Source organism: Nyctereutes procyonoides, unplaced genomic scaffold (assembly GCF_905146905.1).
Source record: "Nyctereutes procyonoides isolate TBG_1078 unplaced genomic scaffold, NYPRO_anot_genome, whole genome shotgun sequence".
Classification (NCBI taxonomy): Eukaryota; Metazoa; Chordata; class Mammalia; order Carnivora; family Canidae; genus Nyctereutes; species Nyctereutes procyonoides.
In genome coordinates this window covers 30,708,129-30,727,911 of record NW_026575044.1, presented here as the reverse complement: position 1 = coordinate 30,727,911, position 19,783 = coordinate 30,708,129, and the positions used below count along the sequence as shown (strand labels likewise).

Below are 19,783 nucleotides of genomic sequence, written 5' to 3'. Positions count from 1 at the left end.
GTCATGAGATTCAGCCCCCACACTGGGCAGCGTCGGGCTCTGTGGACTGCACAGAGTCCACTTGGAATTCTTTCCCCCTCCCTCCATTCTGTCCCTCCTTGAGTGCTCTCTCTCTCTCAAATAAATAAATAAATAAATAAATAAAATCTTTAAAATATACAGTACTGAGTACCTAAATTGGTCAGGCCCACTGCCATGTATGAATATATTTAAATACACATACACATAATTATATTTCATTGAATTCTTAAACCACCTGTATGTACAGCAGGCAGAATGGGGGCCTTCTAAAAAAATATGTGCACATCCTAATTCCCAGAAGCTGTGAAAATGTTATCTTATTTGGAAAAGGAGTCTTTGCAGATGTAATTAAGGATCTTGAGCAGATCATCCTGGATTATCTGGGTCTAAATCCAATGACAAATGCTCAGATAAGAAAATGGCAAGGGATATTTTACACACACACACAGACACACGCGCACACACACACACACACACACACACACACACACACACACGAGAAAACAATGTAAAGATGGAGGCAGAGAATGGAGTGATGTGACCACAAGCTTAGGAAGGCAAGGAACGCCAACAGGAACTTGAAGCTGAAAGCAGCAAGGAAGGATCCCCCCTCGAGAGCCTCCAGAGGGAGCACAGCCCCTGGCAACACTTGATTTCAGACTTCTGACTTCCAGAACTATGAGATAATAAATTTCTGTTGTTTTAAGCCACTCAGTGTGTGGTAATGTGTATGGTAGTCCTAGGAAACTAATACACCACCACGTAGTGTGGAATAATTTTTCTCCATTTGAAAGATCAGAAAACAAACTCAGAAGTTGCATAGGTAGTATTAGGGATTCAAGGGCAGGTCTGAAAGTTTCTGAGGGGCAGCAATTTGGAAGAAGCAATGGTTCAAAGTCAGAGAGGGAGGAACCAAAAAAAGAAAAATTTTCAATGCAAAAAGTAATAAGGGAGTAAGAAAGAAGGGATAAGCCAGATTTCAACTAGTGCAAGGAGGGTTAGGAAATCAAAAGGGGCACTTAAATAGTTTTAAAATAGTTTCCCATATTATCTACGGAACACATAAGGAAATAACCAATGTGGAAAAAAGCAAAATACCACTTATATATGGCCCTGGACATTAGTACAGATACGTGAATTTCTAGGAACTCACAATAATCTTCTATGTATCTGTTTCAGATGTTTAAAGGTTTTCTTCTTCCCACATCCAGCCCTTGTTCAAATAATTCCCAGAAATGACTCATCCAAGATGGTAAAGCTAAACATATTATCTCTGGTAATAATGTTGTAAACCCCAATTAGGCCAGACTATATATGAAATATTGTTCATCATACTTTGCTTAGGACCAAAGTACTGCTTGGGTTAAAAAAAAAATTTGCAAATTTCTAGGCTGTGCCAGGCTGTAAAACAAATGATTCACTTTATGTCAAAGCACTATTTAAGCAAAGTATCTTACCTTGGTGACAATAAATCAAAGCCAGGTACGGGCTCAAGGAAATCTGTAGTGCAAATAATTACCAACCTATAATAACCTCCTCCCCATCTCTCAAGTGAGTCATGGGCTGACTAATGAATAAAGAGAATGAAAGAATTCTGCATTCAGAATCCCTTTTTATCAAGGAATAATGAATTCAATGATTATATACAGTATAGATCTATTTCAGATCTTGGCCAACAGCTACCACTTTGCTGACGTAGACACTAGAAATTAACAAGAAATTATTTAAAACTGGTACTTTTACCACTTCTCTGCAGTTTAGCAGTTTTAAGTTATTTCGGGAGATTATTTGTGTTTGAATACTGATCAAAATTAAATATGTTTAAATAAAATTGGACTTTTCCAACAGTCCTACTAAAGACATTCAAGGGTGGAGACTTGTGCTTGTTCAACAGATATTTTACCGAATGCCTACCATTTGCCAAAGAGTACTAGAAACCAAGGTGTCAGGGGGGTTCCTTTGTAAAAACAAAAATCCTGAGGAAGCATAAAGTGCCTAAAACATCAGAAGTACTTTCAAAACAATCAGATCATCAGTTCAGGCTTGTTTAAACTTAGTTGATAATTCTAAAAATAGACTCTGAACCTGGCAATATGAAAACACAAGATATTGATCTGCACTGTCATTTGTTAGTTGACTGTTACTCACTTAAGATAAACACATGCTTCTGTAAAGCAGGAGAGTAGGTTAAAGAGTTATGCATTATACCCTACACACTGTAGAAAGGTAAAATTAAGAGGAAATGAGGGAACTGAGAAAGGAAGAATGCAGGCTATTAAATAGATTTTTTAAAGCCAATCAGTAAGGAAACTTAATGAAATTACAGACTAAAAGATCAAACCATAAACACAGCCAGGAAATATAAAATTGTTGAAAATTAATGATTTCAGAGTATACATAAGGTAAATGTGAAATGAATCTCTCTATTCACTTAAGAATTCTATCATGAGGAAAAAAAGTGGTATTTGAACTATATGTTTTACAAACATCCCCAATTTCCTTGTGTTTTCACAATTAAAATACCTTTTGAAATTTTAACCGCTTTATTTTATGAAAGGAAAATGACTCTAAAACAAGCATGAGAGAAGGGGACACTGTGGGAAATGAATTTCAAAGATTTCCAGAGTGCCTAGGTGGCTCAGTCGGTTGAGCAGGACTTGGTTTGGGCTCCAGTCATGATCTTATAGCTCCGGGGGCTCTGAGCAGAGTCTTCCCAAAACTTACTTTCTCTCTCTGCCCTTGTCCCCTATTCACACATGCATCTGTGTGTGTGTGTGTGTGTGTGTGTGTGTGTGTATTCTCGCTCTCAAAATAAACAAATACAATCTTAAAAAAAGATTTCCAAAGCTAGAGCATATTTTCAAATCAATAAACAAGGCACCTTATAATTCTCTACCTTAGCTCTTGATCCAAATAAAAATAAAGTCCAATTTCTCTTCCTCTGAGTCAAACTGGAAATTGTGTAAGTCATAATTTCCAAGCTATTAACTTAATTATCAGCAATATATATAACATGGTTTCAGTAAAGTCACATTAACACTAACAAGTCTCAAATATTTAAAAATAAAACAAGACATAATATCTCAATCACCACGACAGGTTACAGTAACAAATCTCATATACCTACTTACATGTAACAATATCACAAAGGGACTATTCTAGCCAAATGCTATATGAAATGTTTTTAAATCACTGACTAACATGCAGGGCTATATGCTTTAATCATTTTTACTGATCTTATTATGTAAATTACAATGTATCTTCCTAATAATTAGAAACAATGACAAATCTCTGATCAATCTACAATGCAATCACAGTCACTGTGGACTCACAAAGAAACACATGATCCTTGTTGTCTTAAAGGATGTATTTATCCATTCTTTCCATTTCTTTTCTGGAGAAAAAAAATTATTTACCATGATAGCCATCTCTAGCACCAGTAAAACATGATGCTACAAACAAGTTAATCTGGTTTTTAAAAAGTAAGGTTACTTCTCTCTGAAAGATCAAATGATGTAAGATGATTAATTTAGAAAAATAAACCTAACACTTAATTTTTTTAACCTACCACTTGGAGTTTTTGTTAGAAATAAAGTTCCCAGGGTCCAGAATTACCTAGGATGTGTATTAAAAATGAATCAGAATAATGAAAATAATTCTGATTACATAATAAAACCTAGGAAATAAGTTTACTTATGTGAACCACCTTAAGTAAGGCTTAAGCAATTCATATTTGACAACCACTGCTTGTAGTAATTCTTTAAACATAACATTTGTAACAAGTGAAAAAGTAGAATCTTCTTTTACATTAGTTTAACTTATATTAAATAAATCCTCTTTACACAGCTTTCTAATTTATCCACAGTTCATTCAGACATAGCAGAATCTGTGTTTACCTCTTATTAAAATGGTACCACACAATGATTTGGTGGAGCCAAAGCCTTTTGCTAACTCGAGTAATTAATCATGAAAACAAAGATGAAAGCAAAAAAGCCATATTTATTATGCCTCTGGAGAAAAAAAAAGTTAATTATAAATTTCAGATATAAAATTACTAAGTATGTTTTCCTAAACATTTTGCTGTGCCACACAGCCAAAAATATAACTGGTGACGAACATCCTTTAAGCTAGCTTTCCTATTTTAACTGAGGAGGGTTTTTGCTGTAGCTTTAAACCAAACTTTGCCAAGTTCTGGTATGACCAAAACCAAGAATGTTCACAAAACGCAACAAATCAAGTTGGCCCAACACAGGATTCACATGCTGTGAATAAAACAAAAAACAAAAAACAAAAAAAAACCTGGGGTGTTACCTGAAATTCTCTAGTGAGTCCAAAACATGAAGTAAAAATATCTAGTACCAACTGGAGTAAACTCTGAATTTTGCAAAGGCATTTAATGGCATTTTCTGAGGAAAACCTACTTTCAACCTTGAATTGGCCTCACCTTCAACCCAAATCACATTACCTGTATAGTATTCTGTTATTCTTGTGACAAAAGGTAGAAATGGAAAGAAACAGTCTTTTAAATACTAAATTACTATGTCTTCCAGGAATTAAAAAGGAAAAAAAAAATAAAAGAAGAAGAAAAACAGATTGAGAGGGAAAAGGCAGGGAGAAAAGATGACAGAGAGACAGGGGCAGGCTGCTCTGATGACAGGGGAAGCTGCAGCCTCAGGCAGGGTAACAGCAGCCAGCTCTCTCTAAGGCAACCAGGAAAACTGACCAGAAGGAGACTACTGCAAATGCAGAAATCCATGTTCTTGGGAACTCCCAAACGTGACCCAGGGAAAGCAAGCTCTAGACAGATCACCACAATGTACCTCTTCCCACTGTCTCATGGCAGCTCCACACTCACCCCCACATCAACTGACGTGAAGACAAACATGAAACACAGGCTTGAAAGGGAAAGGGAATCACAAAAGGTGGTGTGGGTGGGGGAGACAGGTGGAGGAGCAGGTCTGCCCCTAGGCTGGGTGAGCAAGGGTGCTGCAGAGTTGAACATACCATACCTGAGTTTAAGAGACGATTAGAAGTCTATCCAGTCTCCCAAGCAAAGGACCTTCTCCAGCCTTAACAGGTGCTTATCTGCTCCCGGCTTGATGAGGCACCCATGAGGCACTGATTTCATTGATTATAGCTCAGTTAGAAAGGTCTGAGTTCTGAAAATCTGCCTCTTTGAAACTACCCTCCCTGCTCTCTGACACTATCCAAAAAAAAAAAAAAAGTGTTCATCTCTCTTCTACGTGGTATTTCTTTAACCTAAAGAAGAGAGAGCTCATACTTCCCCCAAATCATTTTCCAGGGTAACAATGATCAGATCCTTCAACTCCAGCACAGTGAAGAGTCAGATATCCCGGAGTATACATTTCAGCTGTTCCAAAAAACTGTCTACTTCAGCTCTCCCAACGACATGTGAGACTTTGGGCAAGTGACAATCTTTGGGAGGCTGTCTTGCCCTCTCTTTCTTTTTTCTTCAATATTTTATTTATATATTTGATAGACAGAAGGAGAGAGAGCCAGAAAGCACAAGTGGGTAGAGGGGCGGAGGGAGAGGGAGAAGCAGGCTCCCCAAACCCAGGACTCCAGGATCGTTACCTGAGCCAAAGGTAGACACCAAATGACTGAGCCACCCAGGTGCCCCTTGCCTTCTCTTTCTTTACAGGAAGGCTGTTTTGTCAGCATGGGGTTTGGGGGTGTGGCAGGGACAACTCTATGAATCTCCAACTGTGGACAAAGCATTGGGCTACATTTGAAGTCTTTCTCCTGGAACTTCCTTGCACAAAGCTTTGGCTCCAGAGACACCATGGCCTCTGTGTCCAAGGTTCCCATGGCCCTGGGCCCTTGACCAGAAAAGCAAATCTAGAGGCTCTGTGGGGGGATGGGCAGCCACAGCTCTGACCACCAGAGCCTATGGCCTATAAACCCAAGTGCCCTGATAAGCTTTGTGGTACATCCTGTGATAAACAGGCTGGCCACAGAATGGGTCAGGAAATTATCCAACCTGTATAACACTGCCTCGAGAGAAAAGTCCATTCTGTTCCCAACTAAAGTCCAACCAACTGGTATTTGGAATACCTACCATACAAAACTTTGATTAGGAGTTTCTCTTTTAAAAGAATCCACAGACATGGCTATTTTTACCTTTAATAAACATTAAAGGGCAGTATGATAAATGCTGCTGTGGAATACATACATCATTTATCTCATTCTGCCACATTGTTTAATAAATCTCAAATTTATTCATGAAAGAATAACGTGAAGAGCAGTATTTAGCATTGTCAGATTTCAATGAGTCAATTTTCTCTCCAATAATACTTCATTTCCCACAAGTCCACAGGATTTAGATACACTTATACTGAAACAAAATAGCAGAGTTACATATGCTGCTCAAGAATGCAATCTGACTGGTAGCAGCCTCTAAGAATGCCTCCCATTCCCTTGACTATAGACAATCTAGACTGAATGATTCTTTTTTTTTAAAGATTTTTTTTTTATTATTCATTTGAGAGAGAGAAAGAGACACAGAGAGCATGAGCAGGGGGAGAGGCATAGGGAAAGGGGAAGCAGGCTCCCCGCTGAGCAGGGAGCCTGACACAGGGCTCGATCCCAGGACCTGGACATCATTACCTGTGCCAAAGGCAAATGCTTAACCATCTGAGCCACCCAGGCTCAGATGATTCTTTTCAAAGAAAATATGGCAAGAGTGATGGAATCATGAGCTGCCCTGTGGAGAGGCCCACATGGCAAGAAGCGAGGGAGGCCTCCAACTAACAACCTGCAAAGAGCTGAGACCCTCAGTCCAACAACCCTCAGGAATTGAATACTGCCCCAATCCACACAGGTGAATTGGAAGACTCCCCAGTAGAACCTTCCACCACAACCCTGATCAACACTCAACACTCTGCAGCCTAGCTGAGAGACCTTGAACTAGAGGCATGCAGCCAAAGCATGTCCAGATTCCTGGCCCATAGCAACTATGAGATAACAATATATTTGCTCTTTTAAATCCCTACATTTTGGGGTAATTCACAAAGTTATAGATAACAAATATACTGACCAATCCAATTTTCTCTACTATTCCTAATTCCCAGCCATCTCTCCATATCCTCCCCCAAGGTATCTAGCTAACATATACCATCCCAATGGTATTGATGAGTCAGCTGCTAAGAGATTTGCCATACCAAGAGAAGTGATCTAATCAGAAGCATTCAGCCAGTCAGCAATTCTTTACTAAGCCCCTACTGTGCACCAAGGTAGAAACCAAATCTCTTAATTTAGGAAACAGTTCACTCTATACTAAGATTTGGTCACATAAACTGAACGCCTCACTCCAAACATATAACTCAGATACCTACCTAATCAAGTATGAACTTCCTCCATCTCCTTATTCATCTAATTTTTGCTACTGCAAACGTCTTTATGTCCTCTTCTCCCATCTCCAAATTAATATACGTATATACTTGCTCCCACTCTCTCTACCTGCTCTCCATGATTCCAGTCTTGTTATCTTGAATCCACTCCTACCAGTACCGCCTAAGTATTTCTGAAATGAAAATCTGATCATGTCACTCTCCTACTTAAAATTTAAGCTCAATGGCTTGACATTGTCCTCGGACTAACATCCAAGTTGTCGTAGCCAGTTTACAAGGATCACTGACTAGACCCATATTCACCTCTCTGGCTTCAGCCCACACTCCCCTCTGCACTCCATGCTTTAGCCCCTATATTGCTTTCTTTTAACTTTCCGTTTCTCCTTCATCTCTTAGCCTTCAAATGTTCCATTCCTGCATGAAATATGTTTCCCCGAGCCAATCTTTTAATTACCTAACTTAAGCTTCTGGCCTCAGCTTCATCTTAATCTTCTCCATAATGCCTAAACCAGTTTAGTGCCAACTGCACAACCAGGTCCCCCATAGCAAATGAGACTCTACTCTAGAATAGTTATTCTTCAGTTGTGAGGATTTCTCACTGGCAATATGATCTATGAAGACAGGGACCATGTGGATTCTGTTCAATGCTAAACCATAGTGCCTTCTGCAGACAAAACATTTGCTATATGAAAAAATAAATGAAGTCTTCCTAGATACACATCATAATCTGTTCCCTTTCTCAAGTCTTCAAACCCTGTCCTCAGTCTTTAAACATTTATATAAGCTCAGGTCTTCCCATCCTGCTTCCCCCTACTTTCCACTAAACAAGCATTTTCATGTGATCTCTGATTTACTACCCAATTTGAGGCTATCTTACCAGTCAAAACAAAAACTGCTCTTGGAGTAGCTGTCAGGGACCTCCTACTTACGAAGGAAGTTCTCCTTCCACGTATTAACCCATTTCAACACTTCTCTTGCTAATCATCATTTTTCATTCATTCATTCATTCATAAAGGGCTCACTTCACTCATATGATCTCCTTTCAATTTCCTGCTCCTATTTCTCTACTTGCCCTAAGCTGTTATATTTCATCCATGGATACCTTCTCTTCAGCTTCCATAAATTCTCCTTGAGTGGCCATCTAAACTTTCCATGGTGTCAACCTCAATGACTGCCTATTTGAAACTGGGGAATGAAAAGGGTAAACAGAGTCTCATGGGAAACTTTTCACTTGGGCTTCCTCTATATTTTGATTTAACCCCTATCATCCCACGTTTAAGAGTAACTGACTCAGTGAGTCATTTCTGCTTGCAGGAGTTCGGTTTTATCGTTCAGGTGTGTTGGGAGAGAAATAGGTAAGTACCATTCACCTACATGCTAAAGACAGCTAAATCTCTCTCCTGTTAGACATTTCTCCTGGGCTCCAGTCCTTATTTCTACCTTCCTACCTACTGACAAGTTCTTCCTGGATATCCCACAGGCATCCTAACTCAATTTCTCTAAAACCAAAATAGCTCCCTCAAAGCACATGCCTTTCTAATATTCCCTACAACCAGCCGGTTGTCTAAGCTAGAATACTAGCATCATCTTAAAGCTTCTCCCTTTCCTTCATGTTACTTTTCACATCCTCGCAACTCTGCTCAAACCCAACTATGACCTTGATCAGGTTCTAATCTTCTGAGTTAGTGAAATAATTTCCTATCTGGTCTCCCTGCCACTGGTTCTGCCCTCTATCGCCATGCTCCATGCTAAAAGAAATGCTTTAAAACAGAGGATTGCATCATTCCCCCTTTCAAAACTTCTGATTTTCCCTGCTATTCCCAGGACAAAAATTTGAGCATGGAATGAGTGACCAGCAAAGGAAGGCCCAGAGGAAAGGAACAGTCTACACGATGGCCTGAATAAAAAGAACCCCTGAAAGGAGCCATGAAGTTCAGAGAACTTGGTGAGGAAAAAACTAAAGGACCTTTGAAACAAAAGCAAACTATAAGAGCTCAAAAAAATACCCCACAACCAGGCTTACCCAGCCAGGGCCAGGTGGCTAAAGGACTATGATAAGAGAGCTGCAGGGCAACCTGCCACCTTATGAACTAGCCAAGAGAAACCCAGGCAAAATGTCCAGGGACTCTCAGCAAGGACCTAACTAAGCCACCATCTCCCATAAAACCTACCCTTACACATATACCCACACACCCTGACCACCCATTAGCTAGCTACACCAGTACCACTAGAGCACAAACTGCCTAGAGGCCCAAATAACAAAGCACTTGCCAGGTAATTTCTTAAAGAGCCCATAGGAATCCAGACCAAAGTGCCCCAACCAGATTCCACCTCTACTCAAAGAATAAAACAGCCTGTCAGCACATCTAGGAAAGGTCAGAACCTCTAGTGAGTCACACAGTGAAACCCCGCTCCCAATGGAGTTGTACAGTCTTTTCCACAATACTACCCCAATGATCATAGGCACTAGGCACATTGCCTTTTTCTTAATCATAGCCAGTTTTGATAAATCAATGTAAGTCAAGATAAGCTTCTCCCCGCCAGGAGTTTTTGGGACCTCAACATCGAAAAACTAGGCTGGGCAAGGGAACCCCAAGACTTTTTCTCAACCTGGCTGATATGCCATCCCACACTCTTAATGGTAGACAGCTGGAAATGTTCCTATTTTCCATTAAGTCCCTTTGACCATACTGTCCTATTGCTTATTCCAGATAAATCTTACCCATCCTCAATGGCCCGCTCCAATCACCAGCTCCCGCTGGAAATAAATCCTTAACCAGCCTTCACTAATGCATGCCTTCCAAGGACTGGCTACAGCTCTTTTCTGGTGCTCATCCCATTAGCATGAAGGAAGTAACTGTGTCTTAGTCATCTATTTTCTGTGCCTCAAACAATGTCTAGCTTATCTGAGATACTCCATTTGTGTTTGCTGAATGAACTCATAAGTCAGCTCATCTTGTCCTATGATGCTATAGCAGGGAAATCTCAGTATGTTGTATTGGAAGTTACACTGGAAACTAAACACTAAATGGAATTCCATTCTCAATCCAACCAAGTCAAGATCTTGGTGAAAAACTGCACTCATCTTTTTTGCAATCATGCACAAAAGTAAAATGAGAACAAGAAAGCCATTAGTTAGTTAACTGCTCCTGACTCTACCAGGTGGGCTAGGGAAAAATTTATCTTCCTATGGGAGTGGGTGTCTGCAGACCAGTTTCCCTTGGTACTAAAGTTCATAATATAGTCTATTCCTGTGTTTCCTGCACGAATTAGAAATTTCAAGGAAAATGTTTCAAATTATTCTTAAAACAATGAGCTTTGAGTTTGATGGAACTCATTGTAGAGTAACACCCAAATAGTCAAATAGTTAAATGTGAGAGAACATTGGAAACTAAACAGATTATGCTGTCTGCAACTGTGTGGTACTATCTGCTCAGAGGGGAGGGAAGGAGGGAAGGAGAAACAGGTGAAGAAGGCTAAGGAAGAGGAACTTAAAAATGAGAAAAGAACTGCCTGGGGGAAGGTGCATGACAAAAATAGGTCTGTGGATAGAAAATGTAGGAAAATAAATTTAATGTCTATACAACAGGTTGATGTGGATAGGGATAATACGGACTTTTTAACAGAAGACACTTGAAACATTTATTTAGGAACAATAAAAAGTGCTCTCTTATACCACATAAATTTTAGTCACCAGAAAATTTGCCCGAAGATGTAATTCAGGCTAAAATATGAACTATTTCAAGAAGTTTCTCTGTACATTTAATGTAAATTAAAGAACCAAATTAGTTTGGGATATATCTTAGTAAGAAATCTGCAACAAAACGGGAAGTATATACAAAGCATTTCTGTAGCATACCAACGTACCATGGTTAGCCTGAAAATCAACTTGTACAGATTTTTGCACCGTGAGCTGAACTAGCCAAGTTTTTCACAAACTATCATTTTTACTTTAAAGAACTGACAAACTTGGTTATTTAGACTCCTGTATTTGACCTACATTTTCCCCTAAAATGAACAAAGTGAGCCTGACACACACACACACACACAAAAAAAGCTGACAGTATTTGTCGCCAATGATAAAATTTGAGCTTTCAAGCAAACGTGATTTTTGGAAAACTGCTTCCCAATACTTAAAAGAGAAACAAGGAGACTTTTTTCCTGCTAAATAACACTGGTTTTGGGAAACAGCTACAGTTTAACAAACTGATAGCACTCTATAAGTTTTGGTTTTCATTCTCCCTACTGGCTTTTTTTTATTATTATTATTATTATTTATGATAGTTATCACAGAGAGAGAGAGAGAGAGGCAGAGACATAGGCAGAGGGAGAAGCAGGCTCCATGCAGGGAGCCTGACGTGGGATTCGATCCTGGGTCTCCAGGATCGCGCCCTGGGCCAATGGCAGGCGCTAAACCGCTGCGCCACCCAGGGATCCTCCCTACTGGCTTTAATCAATTTTTTTTTTAAGTCATAAATTATAAGACCCACAAAAAACAATAGTGTAAACTGTGTCAACCTAATCGTCTCTAAGAAAATGCCAAATTTTTATGACCTATCAAGTGATTATTCTATGGTAACCATTAAACTTATCCATAAGTGAGACAGATGTATTAGTATTTCACATCAATTGAATTTTAAGAATCTACAGCTAATCTATCAACCTACCAAGAAAAAAAAAAAAAAGGATGGCTATCAAGTAACAGCTAGAATTCGGATTTCCTTTGGTTAACTTTTTGAGTAACATAACTTCAACAAAGTCATTCAAAATACCAAGAACGTTAACATTGTTGCCTAAATGCAAAAACCCTTTTTCTCTAAAACCTCTCAAAGTTAAATGTCTGATTAAACAGCATCACCCAAAGATTTCCAACCTTTAGAGAGCTACATGACTAAGTAAAAACTGCTGTAGAATAAAGAGTTAATTTTTAAGACTGCCAAAATGGCAGAGGACTTTAAGAAAAGCCAGCCAAATATATTGGCTAACTACTCTCAAATCCACTGAGCTACCACTGTCATTTCTACTACAGGCTTCCAGGGGCTTTTATTCAGCCTAAAGAAAAAAACTGCGTCAAAGGAAAATAATATCTCAAAATATTCACACTTCTTCAAACTTTAACCTCAAACTTCTATTTTGGAATACATCAAAGGTTTCAACAATTTATGTCTTCTCCGGCATCATTCTCTTAGTTTATACATCTGACTTGAATCCAAAAATTTAATCAAGAAAAGTCACACAGAATAAAAATTCTGTTTTAGAAAACAGAACATCTCCAGGGGGTTTGTTTCTTCCTTCTTCCCTGCAATTCATTACAATAATCCATTCCCCCACAAGACGATGCTCTGATACCAATTCCATCTCAAAATTCTGCAGGTGTTTTCACTGTGTAAGAGGCCATACGTTTTTGGCTGACCCAGGGAGAAATGGCCCTGGCTCAAAAGACAGTATACTAGAGCCTGGAAAGAAATAATACGAGATACACACTATCCCTAAATTAACCTTAAGCTTATACTTTACATTAAATATGTCAACCATAAATATTTAACATTAAATACATAATAATCAGGAAAGACTCAGAAAAAGTTTTGGAGATACGATGTGTTTTAACATACGTATGAAGTTCTCTTCTTTTTGATTCACTAGAATGCCCCACTGGTACCTTTTCAGCCAGAGGGGAATAATTAGAATATTTAATAAGCATATTTGGCCCATAATGGGATTAAAAGGTTAAAAATTAAGCTACAAACTGGCCTAACTGTCGTCACCCTAGTCATGGTTTGATCTCAGAAGTTACCCTAACAGGTAGCAGAGTCTACCTGCCCTTGAGAAGCGGGCTCAATAATGAAGCATTGTTTTCATAAGAAAACCCAAGGCCCCCAGATTCCTGAACGGTGGCACAAATGTTCACCGACCTCATTCTAAAAAAGTGACCTAGAACACGACAGTACATACACGTTCCTGAACTCAATCACGTTCCCTGGTGTTGCTTTCTCCATCAAGTGTTTTTTAAACCGGTTACGTTATACCTGAGGAGGTTTGATTGGGACTGGGATTAAAGCACCGAGTTGAAGCTCAAAGACCTGGCGTCAACTGAATAAAGCGGGGCATGAGCACTCAAGACAGCGACCAGGGCATCCGGGGTCACCACGCCTGACGGTGTCGCGTCCGTCCAATGCAGTCTTTTAAGGCACTGAAACCCGCACCGACGAAGCTCCCGTAGCGAAGCCCAGCCCCGAGCAGCTCCTCCGACCCGCCGGGAATGTCATTTCAAAGGAAACGCTTCCTGCGGGGCCCTGGGCGCTCACCTTCCAAACCCCGCAAGCGACATCCTGCCTCCCCGGCGGCGCGACCGCGGGACGCGAGGGTGTGTCTCGGTGCTTACCGATGCCCGGAGCCACATAGACGAAGTAGAGGCAGGACGACGAGAGGGAGAAGAAGAAGATGAAGGCGAGGAGGGAGCGGTTGGAGACCCGCATCATCCGCTTGAGCACAGACATCTTCCTCTTCCCGGCCGGCAGCTCGGGCTGCGCTCTCAGGCCGGCCTGGGGGGCACCATCCAGGCCCTCAACTTGCGGGAACGTGCCAGGAAGCGCGAGGCTGCACCGGGGCCGCGCGGGGAGCACCTAGGGCACAGGGCCGGGGCGGGAAGGAGGCGAGGGGAGGGAGCGGACGCAATGAATGGGAGGCCGGAGAGCCGGGGAGGGAGGGGAGGGGAGGGGAGGGGAGGGGAGGGGAGGGGAGGCGCGGGAGGAGCGAGGAGGGGGCGGGGAGGCGAGGCCGGGGGTGCAGGGGGGCCGGGGACGGCAGGACCCGAGGAGGCCCAGGAGGGCAAGGACGCGCCTTCTGCCCGCCCGGCGGCGGCGGCGGGAGCGGGGCTGCAGGTGCGGAGCGGCGCGGCGGACCGCGGCCGGCCCGGGCTCCCCCGCGTCCTCGGGGCGCAGGCAGGACGCGAAGCCCGGCGCTCGCGAGGCCGCCCGCCCGCGCCTGGCAGGCCTGCGCCGCCGCCCGGTGCGGGCCGCGGCGTCTCGTGCCTGCGCGGGGCTAGCGTGGGCGCCGGGGCCGCAGTCGGCGCGCGCGGCGCGCGGGGGCCCGCGGGGGCCCTGGGGGCCGAGGAGCCGAGCGCCGGCGGGCGCGCAGCCTCCTGCTCATGCCGCGCCGGGCCCCGGCGCCCCGCGGCGGCCGCCGGAGCAGAGCGCGGGCGAGGGCGGCGCCCCGGCTGGCGGCGAGCGCGCCCGGACCCCGGCTCCCGCCACCGCCCGCCGCCCCGCCGGCCGCAGGGGCGGCAGCCGCAGCCACATTACCGCCGCCGGCCCGGGCGGCGCCGCCCCCACTCCGCCCCCGGACGCCGGGCGCCGCGCGCTGCGGGCAGAGCCGGGGGAGCCCGAGGAGGAGGGGGAGCCCGGGCGCCGTCGGAGCCGCGCCTGGGTCGCGGGAGGGGGCGGGCCTGCAAGGGCGCGGAAAACCGGGACCGGCGGGCGCGCCCGGAGACCCCGCGGGGCCCCGCGCTCGCCCTGCAAACTGCAGGCGGCGCTGCCTCGGCACCCCACGAAACCTGGAGGCCCCCACCCCCCCGCGCTCCCCTCCCAGCGCCCCAAACACCGCGCCTCCTGATTGGCCGGCGCCGCGCCGAGCAACCTGCCCCCTCCCCTCCCCCCGCGCCGCGACCGGGGCCGCCGCCTGCGTCAGCGCCGGGACCCCGGCTCCCGCCGCTCCCCCGGGCTGAGGGTCGCTAATGAAGGACGAGGTACCTGGAGGGGGAAGGGGATCTCGAGGAGGGGACTTCGGATGGTGTGATTCCCTCCCGGAATACCCGCTCCGGGAACAAGGTTTTTCTTCCGTCCCGGATGAATGAAACCTTCCATCCCGCACTTCTCATAGAGACGTGCTGTCAGGCTGTGCTATGGATCGGTGCGTGTCCCTTGTAACAGGACGTGCCTTCCCACCTGAAGGTGAGCACCGGGTAGTCCTATGGCAGCTCCATCCATGGCGGGGGGGACACTTCTGTGCAGCCAATTGGCCGTTGAGTACTGCAGCACCAACCAGCACGTTGTTTTAATACCCCTCCTAGGCCGTGGACTCGCCTTTGTTCAAAAACTGCTTCTTCCTGCTAGCAAAATAGTCCAGAGCCTTAGCTGTCTCACAGTTTTCCAACGTGTGTGTGAAGGTGTCTCAATCTTGTAGGAAGTGGCTAGATGCCCCCTACCGCCATTTCTTGCTCAGGATTTCCAGATGCAGTGGTATGGACCCATCATCACTTGATTGCCAGCAAGTTTGGTACCTTCTTAGCAAGATACCCGTGCCTTGGATGGTCCCTTAAATAGTAATATGCTACATGGAGCCCGAAACACCTGAATTTATAACTGACTAAGGCCTTTGATTAACTGCGAGATTCCTGGCAAACTACTGCCCTCTGCAAGCCCGCCTCCTTGGCCCTCAAATGATGGGTGAGATACCACCTTGCAAGGCTGTGGGGTTAAACGGGGTCACTATGGAAAACGCCAGGCGCTCTGTCTGGCACATAAGAGATTCCCTCGTATGTGGGAATGTCAGACAGTTGCCCGAATGGAATTGCCAAGTTCAAATTCATTTTTTTTTAATATATATTTTGGTTTTTTTTTTGGAATTCTCCGGCTGATTGGATATTTAATGTGAAAGGAAATGACAGTATTCTGTAATATTTTTGATGCTTGAGGGGAATGTGAAATACAAATGGAGCAACATTAAACAAAAATAAAAGTCACTTTTAAAAAATACCTATGCAAACAAAAGAAATCCATGAATGGTGAGGAGATAAAGAATTTCCTTCTCAGACCCTGCTGACTTTTCATCTCTCTATTCCCACAAGTTCAGCATTGTTGTTTACAAAGCTACCACCACCATGCTGGCTTAGCAATGGCCAGGTCTCAGGCAACCTTGGCGTTGTATAAGGAAAGTTGATTATTAAGCTAAGAGGGAAGTATTAACATCATAGAAATTGATTATTAATCTTATTTTAAGAAATCTGACGTCTACGTATAGATGTGCCTGGCTAGCATAGACGACTGCCACTCGTATCTCTCTCAAGTTGACCACCGTACTTGTTAAAACTCATAGTTGCTAAGAGAGTAAATCTTACAAGGTCACATCACAAGAAAAAAAAATTTACAATTATGCATGGTGACAGATGGTAACCAGATTTATTGTGGTCATTATTTTGTAATGTATACAAATATTGAATCATGCTGTATACCTGAAACTAATGTAAGATTTTGTGTCAACTCTACCTCAATAAAAAAAAAAAAAAGAAATCGATTATAGAAAAAAAAATCAAATTTAAAAAAAAAAAAAAAGAAAAGACTGGTTTGTTCTAAAAAGAAAGACTGGTTGGTTCTCTCCTGGAGTAAAGCAGTGTGTACCAGAAAACCAGCTTGGTTGGTGCACCCAAATAGTACTTTTATCACCAGTGACAGAAGCAGCCAAGCCCCTAGAGCCAGAGAGCCTGGGGTGGAATCCCAATCACTCTCTGATCAAATGACCTCAAAGATTACTTAAGCTCCCTGGGCCTCCATTTCCTCATCAACTAAAGATAATCATACTACCTATTAGTGTTGTAAGGATTAAATGAGTTAATTCCTCTAAAGAACTTAGGGGAGCCTGGTACCTAGTAAGCACAATTCAAATATTTGTTCATTTTTTTAACCTTTCTTTTTTAAATTTTTTTATTTTAAATTAAACTAGCCAACATATAGTACATCATTAGCTTCAGATTTAGTGCTCAATAATTTTTCAGTTGTGTGTAACACCCAGTGCTTATCACATCATGTGCCCTCCTTAATGCCGATTACCTAGTTATGCCATTCCCCCACTCACCACCCCTCTAGCAACCCTCAGTTTGTTTCCCAAAGTTAAGAGTCTCTCATGGTTTGTCTCCTTCTCATTTCTTCTCATTCGGTTTTCCCTCCCTTCCCCTATGGTCCTGTGAACTGTTTCTTGTATTCCACGTAAGAGTGAAACCATATGATAATTGTCTTTCTCCGACTGACTTATTTCACTCTTTAATCTCTCTTTTAGATCACACTCTGCCAACAGGAAAGGGTGATGCTGGTCTCCTGTTTAAAAACCGAATTCCCTACAGAGTCAGCCATGAAGTCTCCAGCAGTCTGAAGGATGCCTCAGGAGCTCAGCTCATTTGTAAAGCCAAAATCCATGAAATACTGAGAGGTCCAGAAATGCTAACCAAACCTTTTCAAGCCCACATTATCAACTGATACTTCCTCAGGAGCCAGGTAAAGTCCACAGCAGAGGAATGACCTTGCAGAAAGTTTAATTTTATAATAACAAAGCTAAGCTCTAGAATATCAAGGAAACTTTAAACTTACAGTAATCACACAAAACTGACAAAACAGTAAGACACGAGTGAATTCCATTTAGCTTCTTTGTTCTGTATTTTTTACCACCATGTAGTCCTTTCATTATTTTCTGTCTGAGAGCCCTCATGCCCTTAAATATTTGGGTATCAGACTAAGTTACATTATAACTAATGGTTTCCTATTGATATTAATCAGAAACATATTACTGAGATTGTGATGACAACAACAACAAAAAATGTACTTGTTTGATCAGGTGGATGGACATTTTACTTGGTTCATGCTGAGTGAGGATAAACGATATCCATTAAGTATACTGGATTTTGCTCGCAACCTCGGTAGCATTCAAGTCAGTAAGGTTTTTTTTTTTTTTCTATAAATTGGGGGTGGGGGGAAGGAATGAAAGAAAGCACATTGAATCTCACTTTTATGGTTAGTTAGGGTTCAGACCTCCATATTACAATCACTGATTAAACATAGTAATTTTATATATTTAAATACAGGGTTTCAGCACATGAGATTCAGTTAAAGAAAATTGTTGGGTTGATGAATTATGCTTGGACAGTTGAATTATTTTACTTACATAATTGGAATGTAGATTGTATTGGAATTGGGATTATCTGTAAAATGGAGTATATATTCTAAAATATTGTGTCACAAAAACTTTTTTTCTTTGAGCCCAACATGGGGTTTGACCTCATCCCCTGAGCTAATATTAAGAGTCAGATGCTTAACTTACTGAGCCCCCCAGGTGACCTTAGAAACTCCCCTTAAGTAAAGCCCATTTCCCACTGATTTCCATGATAAATGTAGTCAGAGTTCTGATGAGAAAAAAAAAAAACAAAAAACAATAGTCCCTATATCTTAGGTTATATTAAAGAAACTTTAAAATAAATGTCTTTCATTTGGGAGCAAACAATCCCTTTAAAGCCAGACTTTAATAATTGTATACATATGAAACAATACAAACTTTATGATAATATTGTATTGTAGTTAAAATTTAAAAAGAAAACCACTGGAGAGATAAGACTTCCTACTTTAGCAGTTGACCCAAATTTCATACTCCTCTCAAATTGCCTTAACCCTTGATTCCTAAATCCAAAATCATTCTTTCCCATGGTAAGAATGCCCTGTAGCATTTTCAAGTATTCAAACCACCTTCCTATGATTTTCACAATATCCCTTTGGCATACATTTAGCAAGTATTATTATGTCACTAGGGATGAGGAAACTACACGGAGTCGGGTACAATATGTGGCCTGAGGTCACATGGTAATTAGGTAGCAGAGCTGGGGTAAGAGAGCTAAAATGTTAGCAGCCTTTCAGTGTCCTTTCTACAACCCACACCAGCTCCTGTCTTCCCAGGGACTATGTGGCCTATCAGAGCAAATGTTTTATTTAGTGTATTTTCCAAATTTTTTCTAGATGTAAATAGGTGCTATCCATCTTTCAAACCACCTTTACTGATTTTGTCTCAGACATCTGTGTCACGGAGTATATCAGTTATACCACGTGGTACATGTTAAGGCACATCTGTCTAGTTCAAGCAATTGATAAGTCATAATGAAAAAGTAATAGATTGTGTTTGCTTTGTCCATTCTTTTTCTCAGCATAATGTTGGTGTCTTCAACAGATTGCTAGTTTTGCCTGAAAGAGATTCTGAGCTGCCAGGCCTTGCCCCTGACTAGCCCCTAGACTGCCTGGGAAAAAGAAACCTGCCCATGCAGATGGAGTTAGAATCTGTTCAGAAAACCAGAGGTTTGGAGGTTGGGAAACAGATGATGAAAAGCAAAGATAGGAAATTGAAAAAGCAGCTAAGTCCAATACAAGGTGGTGAATGCCTTGTGCCTTCCATGGAAAGGGATGTGACCTAAGTGCCTACCAGGGTAAATGTAGGGGGCTTTCTCTTCCTGCTTAAGCCTTCCATCACCCAGGTCCCATGCACTAGCACCACCCCCCAGAAGCTGAGGAAAAGCAGAGTATCAGCACACATATAAACCAGATGCATAGGACACGCGGGCGTTTTACATACCAGCTGAGCAACCC

The 19,783-nt window shown here is 42.5% G+C and overlaps 1 protein-coding gene across 2 annotated transcripts in view; it reads right to left on the bottom strand.

Moving 5' to 3' along the window:
• B4GALT6 (beta-1,4-galactosyltransferase 6) overlaps nt 1-15,253 on the bottom strand; it is a 68,179-nt gene extending 52,926 nt beyond the window's left edge. For both annotated transcript variants that reach the window (XM_055324286.1, XM_055324287.1), the window contains exons 1-2: nt 15,140-15,253; nt 13,774-14,014 (exon numbers count right to left, since the gene is read on the bottom strand). In XM_055324286.1, the coding sequence (XP_055180261.1) occupies nt 13,774-14,014; nt 15,140-15,253 (355 nt within the window). The remainder of the gene's footprint in view (nt 1-13,773; nt 14,015-15,139) is intronic.
• Between the last annotated feature and the right edge of the window lie 4,530 nt (nt 15,254-19,783).